Below are 20906 nucleotides of genomic sequence, written 5' to 3' on the forward strand. Positions count from 1 at the left end.
CATGGCAACGGAATGCTTAACACAGGATATTTGAAGGAGGCTCAAGAAGTCAGAGCCCGTTTGCGGTGTGGTTTTGTTTTATTCCGTCCGTCGGTTCGGAATCGAGAGCCGTTCGTTCGTGCAGCTTGAGCGAACGATAAAAAGTGTTTCTATCGTTAGACCCCAGTTGGTGGAGGATGTAATAATAATTTAAATCAATTTTTGTCTCCATCCAGCACAGCTGAAACATTCTTGCATCTCACCCCGAAAGACCCTCCAATTGATTGTTAGTGTTAATTGAAAATTGAGTTTCTTGTTTTGTGAAAACTGACACAGCTTAACAACGTTGATTGTTGGCCTAATAAGTTACCGACTTTTACCGTTTTTTTTTACAGACCGCATCACGACCCGTTAGTTGTTTTTTTTCCATTTTCTCGAACTGTCGTCTTCGTCCCTTGGGAAACAGAACTGATAATCGGGGTTGCCGGGGGTGGTGGGCAGAGCTGCTCAATTGGACCTAGCCTTGGCCACCCCAGTGGTCATTCTTGGGATTAGGTCGTGGTGCAAATTAAAAAAAGATAGGAAGCGATTTTCTTCTTAATACATTTGAGCTCATTAGCAGATTCTGCAATTTGGTGCTCCGGCCAAGTGGACACTGGTGGTCACTGTGGGAACGAAAACCGCTGACACCGTGCTAAGCGCTTAACGAGCGGGTCTGGTTTGTGTGGCTTTGCCGATAACGCCGGACAACCGATTGCTCGTTGTTCTGGCGGCATTGGAACTTTAAGGGACAGAAAAATAAAACACGCTGGAGGGTGTTTCCAAAACATCTTGGAAATACTCCTGGTGTACGGCTGTGTGTTAAGATTTATTGTTTAGCTCTAATTCTTATCGTATCTCCCGAAGTAATTTTATTTTATCAACAGCAAAGGAATCAAATCACATCAAGAGAACTCAGCAGAAGAGAGGCACATCAATTCTAAAATACTCTAAAAATACTAGGACCTGTGACCGACCAGAATCAACTACTTTCTAGTTGAGTCTAGAGCATCGAAAGTCTCAGACTTGTTGTCAACTGAATCCACATGGCTTGAAGCAAGTCAACGAGCGGAGCCATGAAGTTAGGGTTCGGATGAGAGTGAGTCTCACATCTGTGGGGTTTGCAGTAATGATGGTAGTTCTATCACGCCTGCCATCACTGTGGTGGAGATTACTTTTGCGACTTTCGGCTTCCTCCGTCTCTGGCCGGCCCTTTAAAAGCACCCACCGTCATCTTCCTGCGCCACATCATCACATCGGCATCGCCACCGTCCGAGGATTACTGGGGCACACCGTCAGCCATCAGCGTCCGCCATAATCATAATCGTTCGGTGGTAATTTTTACTTTCGCGGCAATGTCCTGGCCCTGCGATTTCCGCCGAGCGACCGAAAGGTCCCTTCCCGAGGGACATCCCCGGAGGTGTGCTGGGCAAAACTTTCCAATGTGCCATTTCTTCACATTTGCATCCGAGCCGTGGCCTTCGTGGTTCCGGCGCTGATGGAGTTGTAGACGCGTAATGATAATGTTCTCCGGTTCTCCGACCCGCCGAGTCTTCCGCCTCGGAAGGGCCCCCAGCGGTACCATCGCTCAGCGGCCCCCGGGGGGCGAGGGTCCCGAAAAAGTTTGTCGTCTGTGCAGGTGGGCTGCTCGAGCTCAGCGAAAATTTGACACGATCGGCTCCCGATAGGTGCTTCCTAGGCGGCTTCCGGCCGCCCAGGGTGGTCACGGCCTGGGTCAACGGGCGCTCGCACCGGAAGCGCTAATGGAACGACGAGATGGAATATAAATTGTTAGTTTGCGAAACCAATTCCTGGGGGGAGCGAACGTCGGCAGTACACGCTGCGGGCATACACGCCAAACATGCACCCTGCCAGGAAGGACGGATGGCCGACGGATTGGGTATGCTCGTTTTTTTGGGTGCCATTACCAGCGACCCATTGGCTGACGGTTAAACACGGTGACCGTAATGGCAACCCTTTCAGGTTTAACCCTTAGAGTTTTGGGAAAACAGGACCTCGGACGTCACCGACCAACCCGTCCGATCCGATCCGATCGGTTTCCCTTCTCGCTTCCCGTTGGATCCAAGGCAAAGCTGCTTTCCGCTGCTTTGTTGGATCCGCATCAGCTGAATTTGGCTCAAATTGCTTGAAAACTATCCGAGTATTGCTTAAATTTATCTAGATTTTGTGTAGGACCCTTCTTTGTCAAATTAAGAAAAGATTCAAAGATTCTCCAGAACATTTCCTCTTTCCAAAAATTCCAACCTGAAGAATTTGGTTCGATTTGCTCTAACGCAACCCGAAAAATACTAAATTTTATGTAACGTTTAAATGGAAGCTAAGCCAATTGCTACCAATTTTTGAAAAATTCCGAAGCGTGAAAAACCGAGATTTCACTAGAGGAACTATATTTCAAATTTTGGAAAAACCAAATATTTAAGTAAAAGCTCTTTCTTATTTGCATTCAATCAATTTTATTCGCCGATCTCATCTGGTCACCCTGGCAGATCAGTTCTCAGAGAACGTCGCCCATCGCACCAATCAGCGATCAGCACTAATCTCGACGGAGAGCATAGAGGGCAGGCAGATCTCTTCCTAATCAGAGGAAGTTGGGCTACCTCCGCAGTACAACCTGGTGCCCCATTGAAAATATCGCTGGAACCGGTTCAGCTTCGAGTGGATTTTAAGGCGAACGCACCTTTGCCTGTCCGTCGTCTGTTCCGCTATTTATCCAAAACTACTGAACCTGAACCGCGTGAAATTTTACACAGCACAGTTTTGTGACAGCGGAAAGTGAATACAGGACAGTTCGACACCTTCAGCGACGGGGGCCTCCCATACAAACGTAACATAAACTTTAGCAGAATTCAGCTAGTAAATAAATAAAATAGAATCTTCTTCCCAACGACCAGCGAAGGGTTCTGCATGCGACATTTTTGATTGGAATATTTTACATCCGGTTAAGACACTAACATTATAATAAAAAATCTCGTTCCATCGGCGGCTACTGGAAGACATGCAACAAAGTTAGGGTGTGGACCCGGTGGAACCAACCAGCGCCCTTAAACGTCGTTAATGTAATGTCGTCGAAAAAGGTTAAGTACATTCGGGAGCCCGAGCCCAATCGACCCGTGCAAAGGATTATGGTGTCCATTTTTCTGCTCGTTTTGTATGATGAACCCGACCCCATGAAACGTTGTCGCACCGTCCGACGGAAAATTGGAAGTGAAATTAAATTAAATATCCTTCGGCACTGATGCAATCACATTACCGGGTCCGGAGACCGGTCAACGGGCCCATTGGTGGGGGGGCCCCCAGCCTCACCGGAATGGCTTAGAGTGCAATTGCGGATTAAGACTCTCGCTAAAGATGCTTTTAGTAGAGAGCACCCGTCGCTCGGACACTGCTTGCCGAAGACAAACGCCACTCCGCCGAGCCGTGCCTGGAATTAAAGATGACACTTTAACCGTGAGTGAAACACAACCGGATACAGTTTCAGTGAGGACTTTATTTAGGACAAATAAGTATTCACTAACACCCACCAGGCGTCTCCATCCGCGGCGGACGATGGGGACGCCGGACGCCGGCTGGGGCTGGGTACGAAGTCAACTGAACAGTCACATCTTAGGGGCTAGAGTTTTTTGTGTAAAAATAAACACATCCTTACAGCGGTAAACACGGACGAGCAATTAAAAAAAAGTGCCTTAAAACTTATCAAACTATCGGTTGTAAAATGAGTAAACTGACTTACGGCTACCGTTCAATAAGTATAAATGCCGAGGAAGGAATGTTGCGGTGTAAAGAAAAGCAGAAAGCTCCCCAAATCACCACAAAGCACACAAATCATCTTCGAAAAGGAACAACCGAAAGGTTAACCGTAGGAGTAAAGCGGGTAAATTAAGTAACACATCCCATCACCGCGCGTATAGAGAGTTTTGCCTTTGCCGCTAAGGTCACGATCACATTCCTTCTTTCCTCTGCCTCTGCATTCGATTCGTGAGTTTCATTTGTTTGGTTGTCCTTCGCCCCCGGTCTGGCTAGCCTTGCCAGTGCCTTGTCCATTTCTAGAGCGCTAACGTTTGCTACTAATTCTCCGCTTCAACTCCTCCTTTGCTCCTTTTTAATTGTCCCGGCTTGATTTTCCGGAACCGGTTTCCGCTATACTTGACCACCGGACACACCGCCGTGCACCACGTCTCGTCACAGGCACGCATACATCGCACGAACAGCGGGGGCAAGGCATCGCTCCGTGGCCGCGCATACATAAATCCTCTCAGGCGTTTAATATCAGTTTTAATTATTTTCTCTTTCGCACGCCAAGCGGTCGGTGTGTGCGTGGGTGAGGGTAGGCCAAATTCACGCCCCAAAAATTGTCTCCTTTTACGTTTTCATACAAAAAACCTGGGCGCGTAGTCTGAGTGTCTGTATGCAACCGGGCGCCTTTCTCTGTAAGCCTTCTTCACGAGGTCGCTTCTAAGATCGGATCTCTACTGGGGTAGGTGTGTCTGTGTGGGTGTGTTTATGTGGCATGCTATCAGGGTGTGGGTGATCAGAGTGATTTTTGGAAGAAAGGAAGAGACTGTTTCTGTGTTTGTGTTTGTATCAATCGATTAGTTGCCCCATTTATACATACGTCCCGATCGACCCCTCCGTTCGCTAATTCCTCGTCCGGCCCAACGGATAGCGCTGCTAAGCGTAGCCGATCGTAGCGCACATGATCCCGTGCCTCCTTACTTGGGGTTTTCTCCCTTTTTGCTGTTTTGCTGTTATCAATCACAATCGGTTCCCATTGATTGGCCTTAAAAATCCTAAAATTCTGTTTTGCGAGATTTGCTCTTTCCTCTCTGTGGCGCGATCGTTTTCGATCCGTTTGATCCATCTGTACAACAAAAAAGCTACACCTCTCATCTCATTGCTCGCTGTGAATAACATTTGCTAATCGTCAACCAACCAATCAACCAACCAACCGAGGGCCGGCCAGGCCCACCTATAACCGCTCGTCGCACGCCACCCGTGGTGTGTATGTATATAGAAAATATTCTTTTGTTTTTTTGTGTTTCGGTTGCCACTTTTTCGCGCTCTCTCTCTCTCTCTCTCTCTCTCTCGTTCGCTCCTAACAATGTACATGCACACACAAAGCACGCGCATAAACACTCGCACACCCATTTCTAACATGGTACAATTAGCTAGAGTTTCGGGGCGACGCCTGGCCTGGCCCGGCCTGTCTGTACAAGGACTCAAGGTCTACCCGCGTCCCATCCCACAATCCTACATCGTTTTTGTGTTTAGTCCACTCCGTGGTGGTTCGTCCACCGTTCTGATTCGTGGCACGCTCTCGGAGCGTTCATCAGTCGAGAAATCAGTCAAACATCGCGCGCCCTCGCCACCGCATCGCAGCTCGATCAGTCCAGTGTGTCTCTCAGTAGCAGTAGTAGACGCGGGAAGGTAGGAAAGGTGGCTCGGCCGCCCCTTCCGTCACGCTCACGCTCGCTTAATTAATTTTGAAACAATCTAACTTATAATTCAGAATCTGATGCTATGACATACCGGACGACGGATCGTCCAGGTCTTGGCCGATGGGGGCTGCTGGATGCGGCTGCTGCTGCTGCTGCTGCTGCTGCTGCTGCTGCTGATGGTGATGATGGTGGGGATGATGGTGCCCGTCGTCGGACACTTTCGTGCTGCTGGCGCGCCTCAGCTGCCTGATCCTGTCCGGGCGCGTCGCAGGATTGTTGGGGCCGCTGCTGCTTTCGGATTCGATAAAAACCGGATCCCCGGTCGCCCTCGGGCTGTCTTCCGCTTGATGCACCCGGCCCGGTTCCGTCACCGCCGGTGCTGGCGGCAGCAGCAGCTGCTCTGGCTGCTGCTCGTGAGGTAATGCTGTTTTCATGTTATTATCGTTGCTGAACGCTGACGCCTCCGGCGGCGGTCCCTCCTCCTGTTCCCTACTATTTACAGTGCTGCGCTGCTGGAGTGGCAGTGGCTGAAAGTCAACGTTCTCGGCCGCCAGCAGGGCGGCGCTTCCGCCGAACTCGCGCGGATCGTACTCCGCGAAGGCGACCTCCTTCTCGCGGCCACCGTCCGGCGATTGGCGTAACCGGGCGATGCGCGTCTGCACGATCTGCAGGTGCCGCCCGATGTAGTCCTCGCCCGGGGCCAGCTGGTGGGCGTGCGACAGGCAGGCCTGGGCCTGCACCAGCTTGCCCCGCTCGACGTACACCACGCACAGGTTGTGCAGACCCTGGATGTTGATCGGGTCGAGCTGCAGGATGCGTTTGTAGCACTGAAACGACCGGGAAGATGAAATTAATCCACAGTCCCGACAGTGCCCGACCCGAGAGGACCTACGTTTTCGGCTGCATCCAGATCCTTGATGTTGTTGATGTAGATATCACCGAGCAGGATGAGACCCTTGATATGGTCCGGGTGGTACTTGACGAGCTGGTTCAGGAACGGGGCGGCCTCAAGCGGCCGATGATCGTCCGCGAGTAGCAGCGCCAGGTTGAACAGGGCGCTGCGGAAATCCTGCTTCAGATGGACCGCCCGCCGGAACCAGCTTTCCGCCTCGTCCGTGTTCCGATCGTCCATCGCCAGCATGCCCAGGTTGAAGTGCACCCGTTCGTTCGCCTCTGCCGAGGGGAAGATGCAAACGTTAGGGTTAGGGTTTAAGGACCAATTCAGGCCGGTCTACGAACCATCCTTAGCGAGCAGCTTCAGCAGACGTTCGCGGGCAATCTTCCGCAGCTCCGGCCGGCCCAGTTCCTGCAGCAGGATGGCCGAGTTGAGTAGGGCCTGCTCGTGCTCCGGATCGAACTCGAGCGCTTTGTCGAGGTACGCGAGGGCCTGGGAGGCTTTGCCTTGCTCGAGGAACACGACCCCCAGCTGTGGTTGGGTGAGAGAAACGGAAACGTTAGCGGGTGCGGCCAACGAGGCAGGGCGCTCGGGACTTACGTTGTAGTAAATGTCCGGATTGGCACTGTCGTACAGGAGGGCCCGCTCGTACACCTCCTGCGCCTCCTTGGTGCGGTTCAGCTTGATCAGGATGTCGCCCCGGTTGATGTACGCCTGCGTGTAGTCCGACCGCATGCTGATCGCCTGCCGGTACAGCAGGTCGGCCTCCTCCAGCCGGGTGGCGTTCTTCGAGATCAGGTTGGCCAGGTTGAGGAACACGTTCAGGTGGTTCGGCGCGATGCGCGCCTGGTACGACTCGCCCGGCTTCGCCTTCGGCAGCAGGGACTTCGCCTTCAGGTACGCCATCTCCGCCTCCTTGAACATCTTCAGGTGGTTGTAGGTGCGGCCCACGTTGATGTGCGCCCCGACGTCGTCCTCCTGCACGCTGACGGCCTTGTGGAAGAACTGGAGCGCCTCCTCGAAGCTGCCCTCGCTCTCGAGCGCGTGCCCGACGTTGTTGAACAGCTTCGCGTTCCGCTGGTTCACCTTCAGGCCGGACATGAAGATCGAGTACTCCGACTCCCAGTCGGCGTTCCGGTTGTACGTTTTGATCGAGTGCGTCAGCAGCAGGAACCCGAGGCAGCACCAGGTCAGCTTGCGCGACCAGCACTCGGACAGGATGTGGACACCGTACGCCACCAGCAGACAGAAGCCCATCGAGGGCATGTAGAGAACGCGCTCGGCGATGACGAACCCGACCGGGAAGAACAGGTTCGACGCCGGCAGGAACGGCAGTATCATGAAGGCCAGGCCCTGTAGGAAGGGAGAAGAAGAAAATGGGTTGAGTAAACTACATTTTTTCGTGTTGAAGTTGCAATAAATTTTGTCTCTTCGCAATCAGCCTCAAGTTGGTTTTCCGCTTCTTAATAAGACTCACACATATCAACCAATCGCAGTAGCATACCCGTATAGTTTTGCTTATTCGAATTGCTTATAATATTCAGCAGAGTTTGCGACGCTGTGATTCAGCGGCCAAAGCTCGGTTTTGCTGTGCCAACGTTTGCTGGGTGCCCGGGATCTCGGAGCATTTTTACCATCTCAGCACAACTCAAGGAGCAAAATATAGCTTGCAGTTTTGAATAACGTGGCCAGGGCGTGTCTTATTTGTAACATGCTGGCTCAATGAGTTTTGGGTTTGGATAAAAAAAATAACAGTTTTATCGTTTGAAATACACTTTATTATTCAGTATGGTTTCTTGTTCATCAACACACTTGTTCCAACGATACTCCAATGTATGAATTCCATCTCTGAAGTGATTATCGGGAAGGGACGGAAAAAAGCGTTTCCACAGCTGTTAGGACCTCAACATTTGATGAAAAACACTTTCCAAGCATGATTTTGGTTGGGTCTGGAAACAGATGGAAGTCGTTATGTGGCCCATATCTGGTGAAGAAAATCGAATTTTTTGTTCTGCAATTCGGGTCCTTTTTTCACGAGTTTTCTCCTTCAGTTGGTCTAAAACATTACAACAATGGTAGTTTAACATTAATCCACACCACTCCTTAGGCTCTTGTTTCGATTCAGGATCATGGTGATAGACGCAAGCCTCATCCATAGTGACGATTCAAACCAAACATTCGAATTTCCATTTTTTCCTTTCGAAAAAGCTTTAAATGTTGCCGAGAAAGTTGCAGAATCCTCTGTACTTCATCAAACAACAAATGAGCCTCCAGTTAGTGTTGACTAATACCATTGGTTCTGAAGAGACCAAGGCCAGCGCAAGCCACGAAATTTTATCCAGCCATGAAAGGCGGACCCACTATCAACATGTGACCCAAACCAGAATTACATAACATCCGGTCATAAGATCGTCTTGCTATCGGAACATGTTATCAGCTAGCGAGTTTGCCTCAGCGCGCATAGAGCCAAAGGGTACAAGGGCGATAAAATGCAACGCACTCAATTGATGCAGCAGGTTGCAATCCAAATTATACGGCAAAAGAGACCGGAAGGGACCGAATATCAAATTGGCTTGTTCTTGAAGAAATCAACAGAAGGGAATGAGTCGAAGGGCTAGATGAACCAGATGTACGCGCAACCAAATAGTATAGCAAAGACGAGTAACGAGTTTGTTCGCGTGATAAAGTTTTGATTGACAGCATTCCGGCGACGCGGCCAAGGCATCTCAAATTTCAGGCCAAATAAGGGCATTTGTAACTAAAGCATACGTTATCGCTGAAATAGAGTTCGTTGGTACGTGAGAGCCGCGGTATCGGCATCTGACTGTAAACAAGAAAGGAGAAATAAAGAGCGTAGTCAAGAGTCAGCAGTCGTTAGTCGGTAGTCGGTAGTCAGAAGTTGATTCGAGGATCATGGCGGAAACGAACGTCGAAGTGTTAAGATCGTTTAGTAGGCCTGCAGTCCGCCTGGAGCGACATCAGCTCCAGGCGGGACTTTAAATTCATTCTCATTTTCATTTTTCATTCATTCATTTTTGCATTTCATTTTTTCGTGATCTGTAAATAGAATCCCCAAGTTGGGGCTCTTCATGTTCTATTGTTTGTTCTATTGCGAACATGAAGGGAATGACGACTTTAGGACGACTTGTGGAATTTTTCAATCAATACTTTTGTTGGTTTAGAATTTTATTGCACAACTAGTCGAGATCATTAATTGGTTCACATTCAAAGTGCAGATTTAGTCAAGTAAATTACCCTCCATCTCGCCGGCAAATGAGAGATAATTTGATGTGCACACCTTCTCCCAGCTTTTCTCCCAGCGATGCTCCGCATGCTAATGTTTCCGGCTCCCTCTGGCTGGTTGCCCGCCCGGATTGTAGGTTCGCGCGAATGCCGGCTAAACGCTACTCGACGCGCCTTTTGTGCTTTATTTTCCGTGTGAACTACAAAAGCTCGCGCATCGAATTGTGTAGTTTTGCCGCATTGTTTGTGCGGTGGCTCTGACTCTTAACGCTCACGCTGTTTGTCTGAATGGCGGGGCATTGTCTGTTCGGTTCGAGAGCACACCGCACAGCGCACCGTTGGATGCATTAATTTTTTACACTTCGCCAACTTCCCTTTGTGGCAGCAAATTAAACCCACGAACGCACAAAAGTGTACAAAACAACGTGGAAAACATGTAAAATGGCAAAACAGGACGATAGCAAAATCCCTCTGCCGCGAAAATATGCGACCCGACGCACTAACACAAAATTTAATTATAAAACAAAACCGCGAGAGGAGCGAAACCCAACAAAGGAAAGTGCTGCAATAATTGTTATTTTTTAAATCAACAAATACGGCGTGGACATAAAAGGAATGGGCCGCAGAAGCGCATCCCGCGCAGTGCAGTGGAGGCGCCCGGTAATGGAGACGCCTGGTGGCTTGTAAACTCCAGTGGCCAGTTCGCGCTGTGTGAATGTAATTGAACCGGATCGCTGGCATCGCTTGGCATCCCGGTTAAGTGAGGCTGCCAGCCGGAATGGGAACGAACGAGACACACAAGTCATAATTGATTAAAAAAAATCCCACGACACTTTTAGATTATTCTCGTCGTCGCCTTCCCGGGAAATGTCCGGCGCACGGTTTTTGTGGGTTCACCGCGCGCCCATTTGTAAACCTTCACGTTTCAAGCGCAGAAAACAATGGCGGTGCTGCTGTTGCGGGCACCCCAGAGCATGTTGACCGATCACCGGGTCCGTGCGCACACCCCGGCGGAAAAACATGGACCGAACTAAAATAAACCATGGACCTCGCGCGGGACGCGGTGGAAATTATTTAAACGAGTAATTTGCATTCCTTCTGACGGACGCGCGCCAAGAGTTGGACGAGTTGGAGATGTTGTTGGCTTGATGTTGATTCGTTTCTGTTTCAACACCAGCGCGTGAGGTTTGAACTCTGCCAGAGAGAGAGAGAGAGAGCGAGAGAGGGTTTGTGTGTTTTTGTGCTGCGCCCTGGTGCCCTTTTTTACAGCGCGCTTCATCTGTCATCGCCCGCCACGTTCAGCCATGTCCTTCCAGGCACATCAATTTGCGCTCCGTTGGTGGGCGAGAGAGAGAGAGAGGCAGCGAGCGAGGACCCAAGCGCGCCCGCGTCAGCAAACAATTTATTTAAACTCTGTCGTCAGCAGTGGGATAATGTAAACTAGACACTAGAGTGCTGCCCCAGTGCACTCGCCACAATACGGCCCGGAGGGGAGAGGGTGTTGTTTTGCTGGAACGCGGGGTTGATTGTGAAAATCTTAAGCGCAACTTATAGCGATGATAATAAATTTGTGCAATCCTTCCCGGCGGTGGCGATGTCGAGTTCTGCTATGCTGCTTGTCTTTCCGGGGACCTCCCAGATCGGGCCGAGGTAAATAAACAGATCAAACGGATGAAGCTTTTGCTTAAGTACACAGCTCAGGATGAGCCGTTTTTCATAAATCGGTTTAATGGGGAAGCCATACAGATAACAGGGAAATGAAAGTGGAAAGGATTGTTCTTCAACAAAGAAAATTAAACTGGACTTCAAAGTAACTGGTGTGATTGCTAGAGATAAAATATTTTTTAAACTAACAAATTGGTTAAGTAATTTAATAAATTAAAGTCAAGTTATGATCCAATAAAATAAAACCAAAGAGATGAATATGTTTGCATGGATGTTTGATAGGTTTCCCATTTCGATTCTAAGGATTAGATAAGTGCATTACGGCACCGTCCAGCACTTCACTGCACACCAAACACACCGATGAACTCGCTTTTTCTTATTAATTGCTCAACATCTGAGCACGTGCCTCGACCACTCATCTCAACAAGGCACTCCAGCAGATGAGCAATGGAGCGAGGAGAGCTGGCGAATAATCCGTCCAGGCAATTAGATTTGGCTGTTGTCCGTGTGCTGAAAAATGTATGAGCTTGATAACGAGTAATTGAACTGGATAATGTAATTGCCCTCGTTCAAGGACTATGCCGTCCACCCTTGTTTAAGGGCCAGTGCGAAAAAGGGATTAACTGACAAAGGAAAGTTCTGTAACAGCGAGAAAGCCTGTGGACTTGTGGCAATGACCAATATCGGAGCGATGGCGGTCCCTATACTCGAAGTTGTGACTAAACTTTGCCATTACACGAAGCGCACAAGGAGGACGGAACGGGGAAGGACGGAAGTCAGGATGTATTTTTCCTGATAATGCACTTTAGGCGAAACTGCTCGAACATTGCTCGAAAACTACTCGAGATCGAAGAACGGCCGCTGTTTGCTTCTTCGGTACCACCAAACCCAACGGAGCTCATGAAACAGAGTCGATTTTGTGTGTTTACTCGTTTTGTTTTCCATTGCCAACTGCAAACGAAGGCCAAGATATCTAAACGCCGGATACAGGCAAAGTATCGAGTGGCCACATAGAGGAAGTTTTCTACAAAATTTTCACTCTGCTTATACAATTTAAAAATCATTGTGGAATCAAAATTGAACTACAAATAATTGAACGTTACTGAGCTACAATTGACTTGTGCTAATTTTGTTTAGCCTCCCCATGATAGCTCGATGGCCACAGCCACAGACGCATCAAGAAGATGTTCCCGCGGCGTTCAGCGACGATTCCCCATCTGGAGCACACCGAACGTTCCACAAAATAATCGACCCCCCCGGCGGGGGCTGTGATTAAAACGCAATAAAAGAAAACAAATCGAGCCCAGCAAAATGGCAGCCCCGGCTCGTCGAAATGTCGAAATGCCATCAAACATTAAAATCAATGAAAATGGAAGATTTATGATTTATTTTGCACCGCGCACTATTTTGAGAGCAACATTTCAGTCTTGAATATTTTAAAACAACTGTCTGGCGCACCGGTTAACGGACAGCTCCCCCTCGCCAGACGATTCGCGGGCGCTTCAACTCTCCGCCGGTATCGGATTCAATTTACGTCACTTAATTATGCAACGGGCGCCCGCGCCACGATGCTGAGCTCGGTCGGCGGAGTCCGGCGGGTAAAGAAGCTCAAGAAGCGTAAGTGGCGACTTGAGTGAACTGCAAAGTCTCGTTGGGCTGACTAACTCTGACTGAGTGACTGAGGCCCTGCCTGCCTGTCACGATGTAACGTCGCAAAAGGCCAGCCACGTCAATCTTTGTTGCTGTCGGCGCACGAATCGCGAAGAAGTAACGCCCGCGAATGGGGGGGTTGGAATCGATTGCTCCCTCCCCCAAGGTAGATACCTGATAGATTACACGCAGATAATGATTACAATCCAGGAAGTTAAGCCCCGGAAGGCAACAGACTGGGGAGCGTAAAGCGGACGTCGAAAAGGACGTCTGTGCCTTGTTCGACGATCGGGAAGAGGAATTGGGCAGCGGCCGTATCGAAGGTTCGATGAGAAAATAAACGATTGCTTTAATTAAATTCTCTACTCCTCCCCAAGCACGCACGGCCGGCCGGCGTTGTTTTTCCTGTCAATGACAGCGGACCCGGAAGACCTGGAAGACGACGAATGAATGAATATTCGATGCCATGGCGCTCACTGTCACGGGATAATTGGAGGATCTCCGCTTTCCGCTACTCGATGCTCCGTTCTCTTACGGTTTTACTAAGAACAAAAAATCCGTCCCAAAAAAACAGGACGCACTCCAAGGACACTCCTCAAGATGCGCCATCGAGCCCTCTCTCTCTCGGGAATCGTCCCGAACGACGATTATCGAGCGGAAATTTTTGATTAAAAACTCTGCCCAGAAGGGGGTTGGAAGGCGATGAAAAGGCGAGGTGGGGACAGGCGTGGGACGTCAGTGTAATCGATGACGTGCACCGGAAACCGGAAGTGAAATCGATCGATCGATCAGATCGATTCGAACATCGAAGAAGCCGCTGACAGCCGGCGCCACACGCTTGCCCCCGGGGAGAGTAAATCTCGATAATGGCAACGATAATGAGGATACAACCGGAACCATATTTCCTTCCACCGGAATCCTGTTTCCGTCCTCCGTCCCCCACCCCGCGACTGCTTTTGTTTTGGGCCAAACACCAGCCACGGCAAGTGTGCGGAAAACGCGCACCGAAGCAACGGCCCTAACAACGACGACGACGATGATGATGATGATGATTTACGGCAATCCTCTCCGCGGTAGACACTCCGGTCGTCATAACTTGCAACCAGATCGAATGCTGTGGCCAAACTCCCCTCAACCGGATTTCGGTTCGGTGGGAGGCCCAAGAAATAATTCTGCGCTCTTCATAGAAATAACGACCGGGAAGGTGCTTCCTCTTGAGGTATAAGGCACCCAGATAGTCGCTGCGGTCTTTTGGTCCTCCATAAGTCGGAGGGAAAATTCATGGAAGGCCGATGGCGAATATCCGACATCCGGTCGAGTGAGACAAGGTGCTTCGCGGTATACATTGCGCCGCTCGAGCAGATGGGGTCAGTCCGAGCGCAAATACTGGCACTACCACGCTCTGGATGCTCGCTGAACAACCATAAATGAGAGATTTTTTTGATAGCAATAGACATTGGGCAAATAAATTTAATCATATGAACATTAATATGTGTACATCTTTTGCTTGAATCGCACTTTTAAGATGTCGAATGTTAGTTGAAGGTTCTAAGAGCAATATTACGGTTCGAAGATTGAAGGAGATTTACCTAATTATGTCTAGTAATGGCGTGTATTGTTGTAAATGTTTTGGTGTACAAAATTGAAGAATTATAGGTGAGAAACGCTCAATGAAGAATTCCCAGGACATTATTTTGGTTCTTTAAGATGACAAAATCGACTCCAAACAAGTTGATAAAGGGATACCATCGTTCGCATCCCAACTACAAACTATCGGCCTACTACAACTATCTGCCAAAAATATTCAACAAAACCGTCAATCAAAACTGATAGAAGTCCCTTCTGTACATGTCATCCAAAGAGTAGTCTCTATGATGCAGGCAAATCGAGCTTTGTTTCCAACAGTTTCCGAAGTCCTAATTAAGGCTATTCGAAAGAAAGGCCCTTTACCAGTCATACTTTGAAACCTTCCTTTTTCTGGGATAAGGTGCTCCAAACTGATGAGTTCTTGTTCGGACTGATGTTGTTGTCGGCTTTGTTGACCAGAGAGCTTACAAAACCTGCTAGCACAAGATTCCACTCTACAACAAGATAATGCATCAATCCACAAGGCACAAGTAGCTCATGTAGTACTTCCAAGATATAAGGGTTTTAGACTATCCACCACAATGCACAGAAGAGCAGCCTACTAGATTGAGAACATGTGATGAAGCTTGAACAATTAATATTATAATATCTGAAGGCTGTGGAAAGGACCGCATGAGAGAACCGCGCTGTTAGACAATATTATCTGAGCGCGATGGAACTTGGATTGTTTTAAAAATATTTATGGCTAAGACTTCTCATATGTATGAATGCTTCCTAAAAGAGCAGAAATGTTATTTACATGAGTTAATCGATATCTTGGACTTAATTTTGATTGACCAGAATCCATTTTTCATCCAATCATTTCGTGAAATATTTTGTGTTCGAGCATCACCATAAGAAGTATTAAGTCAAAGATTTAATTGAATGAGAGCTGCATTTTGAAGAAAATACAATATTACAAACACTATCAGTATTTTTTCTTTTTATAAATGAATTTCAAATCGATTTTTCGGAAAATTTTCAAATCGAATCGAAAGTTCGCCTGTGTTGCTTGTTTTGTATAAAAAACCTTAACCAAACTAACGTCTTCCCGAAATTTGAAGAAGACTCCATATATGCAGTACACTTTGCAGGTAACATTAAACAATATTTCGCTGCGCAGATATGCGGCCATGTCCAAAAGCTGCCGGCCTCGTACGAAGTGTGTTCCGAAGGCATAGTCCCTTCCTTAGAACGTGCATGTTCGTGTGGCCATTTCCACAAATAAAGCGCACAAAGCGCGCTAGGGTGAACATTAGCATTACGGGCGCAAGCGAGCACAACGGTATATTAGTTTTGCAGCATTGTTGTTCGGCACCAGGCCAGCCAGTCTGGCCAACCATTTATTAGTTCTAAGCGCGAGCGGGTTTTCCACGAAAGGCAAACACATCCCCTGCGCGCCAGCCTCGGAGGCTCGGCTGTTGATTCTATTGCTATGCACGACCGAAACAGTGGTTCCGGCAGAGACTTGTGTTGCGAATGTGAATGAAGCTTGCTCTGACTCGGGGAGACAATGGTTTTCCGCAGGGTGGCCAAATCGTTCATGGTTCAGGCATCGCACCGGTCTAAGGGCAGACGAGACCGGCCTAAGGCCGCTACAGCCCGCTTCTGGTTTGATTAGCCATCGGTGAGTTCGTGAGACGAGCAAATAAATTAAGGCATTGGATCCGATCGATTCGGTCCGAAGGGGAAATCGCAGCTTTTGGGAAGTGCTCGTGTAGAAACGAAAACTTGGGTATTATGAACATGATATGAAAAAGTTAGTTAGAACAAGAAAGCCACCAAGACAAGTAAAATGAGCAAACAATTAAATGAATTAGATAAAATTAATAACACGGCAAAAGGAAATAAAACAAGACAAATTAAAGAACTAAAATGAACAAAACAACGCAAAGCAAAGCTCTACCTCCCGAAAACCATTACTTCCACCTGCATCGGTGATGAAGTCTGAAATGTAGCAACCAAAGTAAATTGACCATTGTGACCGACTCTCTCTCTCTCTCTTTCTCGCTACAGCAACACCGAGAAACAGCTGAACCTTGGAGTTTGGCTCTACAAATAATGCAAATGCGCGTGCCACAGATGCAAATGCACTGAGCGGTGAAAAGTTCAGACGTCGAGGTCCAGGAATCAGCGTCATCCGTCGAGGCCGCGCCATCGATAGGCCCGGGGCCCTGGTACCGGCTTGGGTGAAGGGCGATAATATTGTTCCAACTTTCGGTGCCCGCAGCTTACCACATCTCATCTACCACCGGAGGACAAATTGGAAAACGGGGTCACACCGAACGGGGGCCGTTCGTTTGGCCAGAAACTTTCGCTGCGACTCAGCAACAGTGGGTCGGTTCGGCAATCAGGTGGAAGGCGAACGAGAGCTCTCCCGGACTCTGGCACGGCCACGGTTGGAGCGAAATCGAAATGGGTCCGTGTCGTTTCGGGTGCAATTTAAATTGTGGCTGGCGTTCGTAGTGTGCCGCACGTGCCCGCCAAGGTCCCACCAAAACCAGCGGGTTCGCCGGGTTTGCAATAAATTTAGACCTTATCCCACCAACACTCTCGGGGCACTCGCGAGGATTTGTTCTGCGGGTAGCGCGTTGTCCCGCCGCACAGACCGGGAGAGCGTAATTTCCAATGACAATGAAGCACCGTAACGAAGCCCGGAACCGGATGCCGACCCATAAGCTTGAGCCCGACCACCACCACATCGTCCTAATCCAACCGGCTGCAGCGGTGTTCGTACGGAACATTACGTACCGTCGTACGCTCCCGAAAACGCACCTCGGGATTTGGGTCATAGTAAATGAGTAACGGCTATTGCCGTCTAGATCCGTCATCAAAAGTGTGTGTTGATTCGCTCGCTGTCCCCCGGGGTGGATCCTCTTAATGGCTAGGCGCTTAGCAGCGGGATCTAGGGGCCACCAGCTCGGTGGAAATGTCTTAAATTATGCTTATCCACTTTAGCTGACTGGGCAGTGGCCGAAGAACCATAGGGAGGATCTCGCATTAAACCGTTAGATTAAAGCGTCGCATCGACCGGTGCCGAAGGTTTTAAATTAAACGCGGAAAAAGATTAGTGCTGACTTTTGAACAATGCCACTGATAGAAAGAACAAAAAGGAAAATAAATAAAAAAGATAGGAAATATTTGTAAAGTGTAGTAAAAAGAGTCGTACAAAAAATAATATCTGCACAAAACAGAAAAGAAACGTCAGAATCGAAGGAACAAACGAAATTAATGTTAGTGAACATATTCATAACTTAGTAACATAGTGAACAAAAATAAATCAAAAGGATACACAAGTAAAATAGTAGAGTAAAAGATACTAGAGCCGAAAAAGAACTATCACATCCACGCAAACCAGCAGACAACTCTTTAAAGCATTCGAATGTCCGTGATCAAACAAAAAGAAAAACGGGGTTTTCCCGGAACCCGTGGGGTTTTGGTTTACGTTGAACAAACATTAAAACAAAATCCGGCCACCGCACGGGAATGAAGGGAACACTCTGCAGGCATCCAACAGCGGCGATCCAATCTGTACCGCAGGCGCAACATGAAAGAGGCCCAACTTCATGTGTTCGGGTTCGGGATTAGGTCGGACCCCGCTCCCCACCCGCGGCCAGCACACCAAAGGGAGCTCGCCCAACTACTGCTGCCGCCCGGTGGGGCCTTGGGGCATTATTATTCTTGCATCACAATCCTATTACGGTGCTCTGTGTGTCCAATATTCACCGCTGGGCCCCGCGGCCAAGGTGTGTCACAAAATGGCGGTGACAGAAAAAAACCGACGTATGGAACGTGAAATGAGAACTTGTATGCCTCCACGCCCGGACCACTAATCCCGGCCGGCCCAGCATGACCACCGCACAGAGCGGGCCGGGTTTCATTTTTTTCTGTTTCTTCAGCTTCCCTCTGTGTGGGGTGCGATGCAAATGGAGATGGAATTGCACGCCGGGGTGTGAGCCATAATCCCCAGAGTGGCCAGTGGGCGCCGGGGCCGGGTATTGATTCACATACCGGCGATGACGTAGTACGGAGCAGCAGAGTACGGTGTCGGTCCAATTCGGCCAGAGCACCGGCCGGTCCCAGTGGTGCCATTTGTATAGGCGATGGGCACGGTGGTGTTGCTGGTGCGACGGAGGAAGGAACACTTAACATTCCGGGAAGTGTCGGGGGGCCGGCGACATCCGGAGACAATGGTTCCGTCGTCTAGACACGCTCGACACTGGCAGAAGCAAGATCCGGAAATTCAAATTTTTTATTTAGTTTACAGAAATTTATTTCCAACCAACACCTGGGCCGGGTGTGACGTCACCAGGATGAACGGTTATCGAATGTCAGGTAGGACACTGGGCACTAACTAAAAGTAGGGCAAGTTTGTCGTGTAACTTTGTTCGCGCAGAAATCAGAAAACAAAAGATAAAAACATTTTTCCATTTTGTGTTGCGAACAGCATCATCTTGTGCCCAAGTGCCGGATGTTGTCCGGGCTATCCGGGCGCGCAATAATGTAATCTTATTTTCATACAATCTCACCGCCCTTCGCTTACATTGGCCGATCCGAACCCGGCACCCGGAGGGAACGAGGGTGAGAAAGAAACGCGAAAGAGGGTGCTGCAACTTTTTCGCACACTTCACCCCAATTCACGTGCCGTAGCCGTAGCGAGAGTGGCCAGCAAGCTGCAGCTGGCCAAGGAGCCGGTGTTTCATAAATTTATTTGTGGAGAATTTGGGAAAGATTTATGCAATGGTGTCGGGGCGGTGTGGCGAAAGTGCAGCACCGGTCGGCGTAGCCCTGGTACGTTGGAACCAACGTGGAAGATTGTTCAGAATGTGGCGCGCTGGGCCCTAGGCTTAGGCAAACGGGTTTCGTGGCCGTGGCAAGGATGAAGTGAAAATGAACCGCAGATTAGGTTTAAATTGCCGGAAATAAATATGCACTTTGGGCTAGTGGTTGTGGTTCGTGGCAGTTGTTTGGCAGATGGTAGTGTGCTGTGTCTGTTTGTTAGTTTATGATGTTTTTGAATGGTGCCATTATTTTAAGCGTTGGGAACGTACCCTAATTCAATGCGAAATAACAGTATATAATAAATAAATGCACATTGTGAACTGAAACAAGCATAACAGACGGATAACATTAAAACACTGGCAAAAACACGTGAAGAAAATGTAAAAGAAACGTGCTAAAAAAACCAAGAAAGTGAAAATATACAAATCGATAAAAAGCACGAAGCGTAAATGAAGCAAACTTTTAAAAAGACACACCTAATCAATGGAAAGCATAACAAATGAACGCTGCTGTAAACAAATGAACAATAACTAATTACAAAGGGTCTAGTTCAAGAAACAGCAAATAAACGGAGAGAATAATTAGGGCAACAGCTAAACAGCTTTTGTTCACACTTCTGTTTAGGCAATGTATGAGTAGGCTACCAGTAATGTCGTAACTACTAGAAACGTGTGGTGAAAAATATGTTAAACAAATGAAGAAAATATACAAATCAATAACAAGAACGAAAAAAAAAAATAAAACAAAACATACCTTACCAATGAAAGACGCAAGAAAAAAAAAGCCAATCATCTTGCAGAAAGTGCCAAAAAATAGCTGAAAACAATTGAACAACCTCTAATTAAAAAGGCCTAATGCAAGAAACAACAAATAGGTGCTCGGAGTAATTAGGGCAACAGCTAAGCCGCTTTCCTTCTCACTTCTTTCTTTCGCGGTATCTGCGAAATGCTGAAAAACAATGCAAAACCCGTGGTGCCTGTGTGTCCGGCGTATCTAGCGTGTTAATACACTCGCAGCAATAGGAAACACCAACACATTCCAAGACTTCAACACAAGACGTCGAACGGTGGAACGAAATTGATGAGGTTTCGCGAGGTCGGGTGAGTGTTGAGTTCTCCTCCGGTCACACTCTGGCGGGTCCCGTTCACTCGTGCTGGGGATTTTGCACTTACACTTATTACCCGGCCAGCCGTGGAACAGAAGGAGCAAAGAAAAAAAAAACAACGGAATGAGCGCAGCATTCCGAATTCGGTGGCAGAAAATGAGGCACGAGCACGTGGGAGTGGTTGAAAAATGGTAAACCTGGCGCGCGGTTGGAAATGTAGAAGATTTGCCTTCGTTTGTAATAAATCTTCGGGCCGCGCATCGGGACAAGTCAGCTCCGGGTTTTTTTTTTCGGTTTCACCTCACCGGACCCCCTCAGACCCACTCAGATGACGCAGTTCCGACTAATGGACGGCGGCTCTGGCCACGTGAAGTAAAAATATTTTGCCTCAAAAACCGACGCCGGGCCCACTAATACATGGCGCGCGAATGGGGCGCGCTTGGAATGCGAACGCGAAACTTCATCA

General features: G+C 48.5%; 1 protein-coding gene across 1 annotated transcript in view; it reads right to left on the reverse strand.

The window, feature by feature from the left end:
- Positions 1 to 20906, reverse strand: part of LOC131215369 (protein O-mannosyl-transferase Tmtc3-like) — a 151293-nt gene that overhangs the window by 12221 nt on the left and 118166 nt on the right. The window contains exons 8-11 of the mRNA XM_058209757.1: positions 6970 to 7722; positions 6714 to 6900; positions 6367 to 6647; positions 5934 to 6301 (exon numbers count right to left, since the gene is read on the reverse strand). Of these exons, the coding sequence (XP_058065740.1) occupies positions 5934 to 6301; positions 6367 to 6647; positions 6714 to 6900; positions 6970 to 7722 (1589 nt within the window). The remainder of the gene's footprint in view (positions 1 to 5933; positions 6302 to 6366; positions 6648 to 6713; positions 6901 to 6969; positions 7723 to 20906) is intronic.

This window comes from Anopheles bellator, chromosome 1, assembly GCF_943735745.2.
Source record: "Anopheles bellator chromosome 1, idAnoBellAS_SP24_06.2, whole genome shotgun sequence".
Lineage (NCBI taxonomy): Eukaryota > Metazoa > Arthropoda > Insecta > Diptera > Culicidae > Anopheles > Anopheles bellator.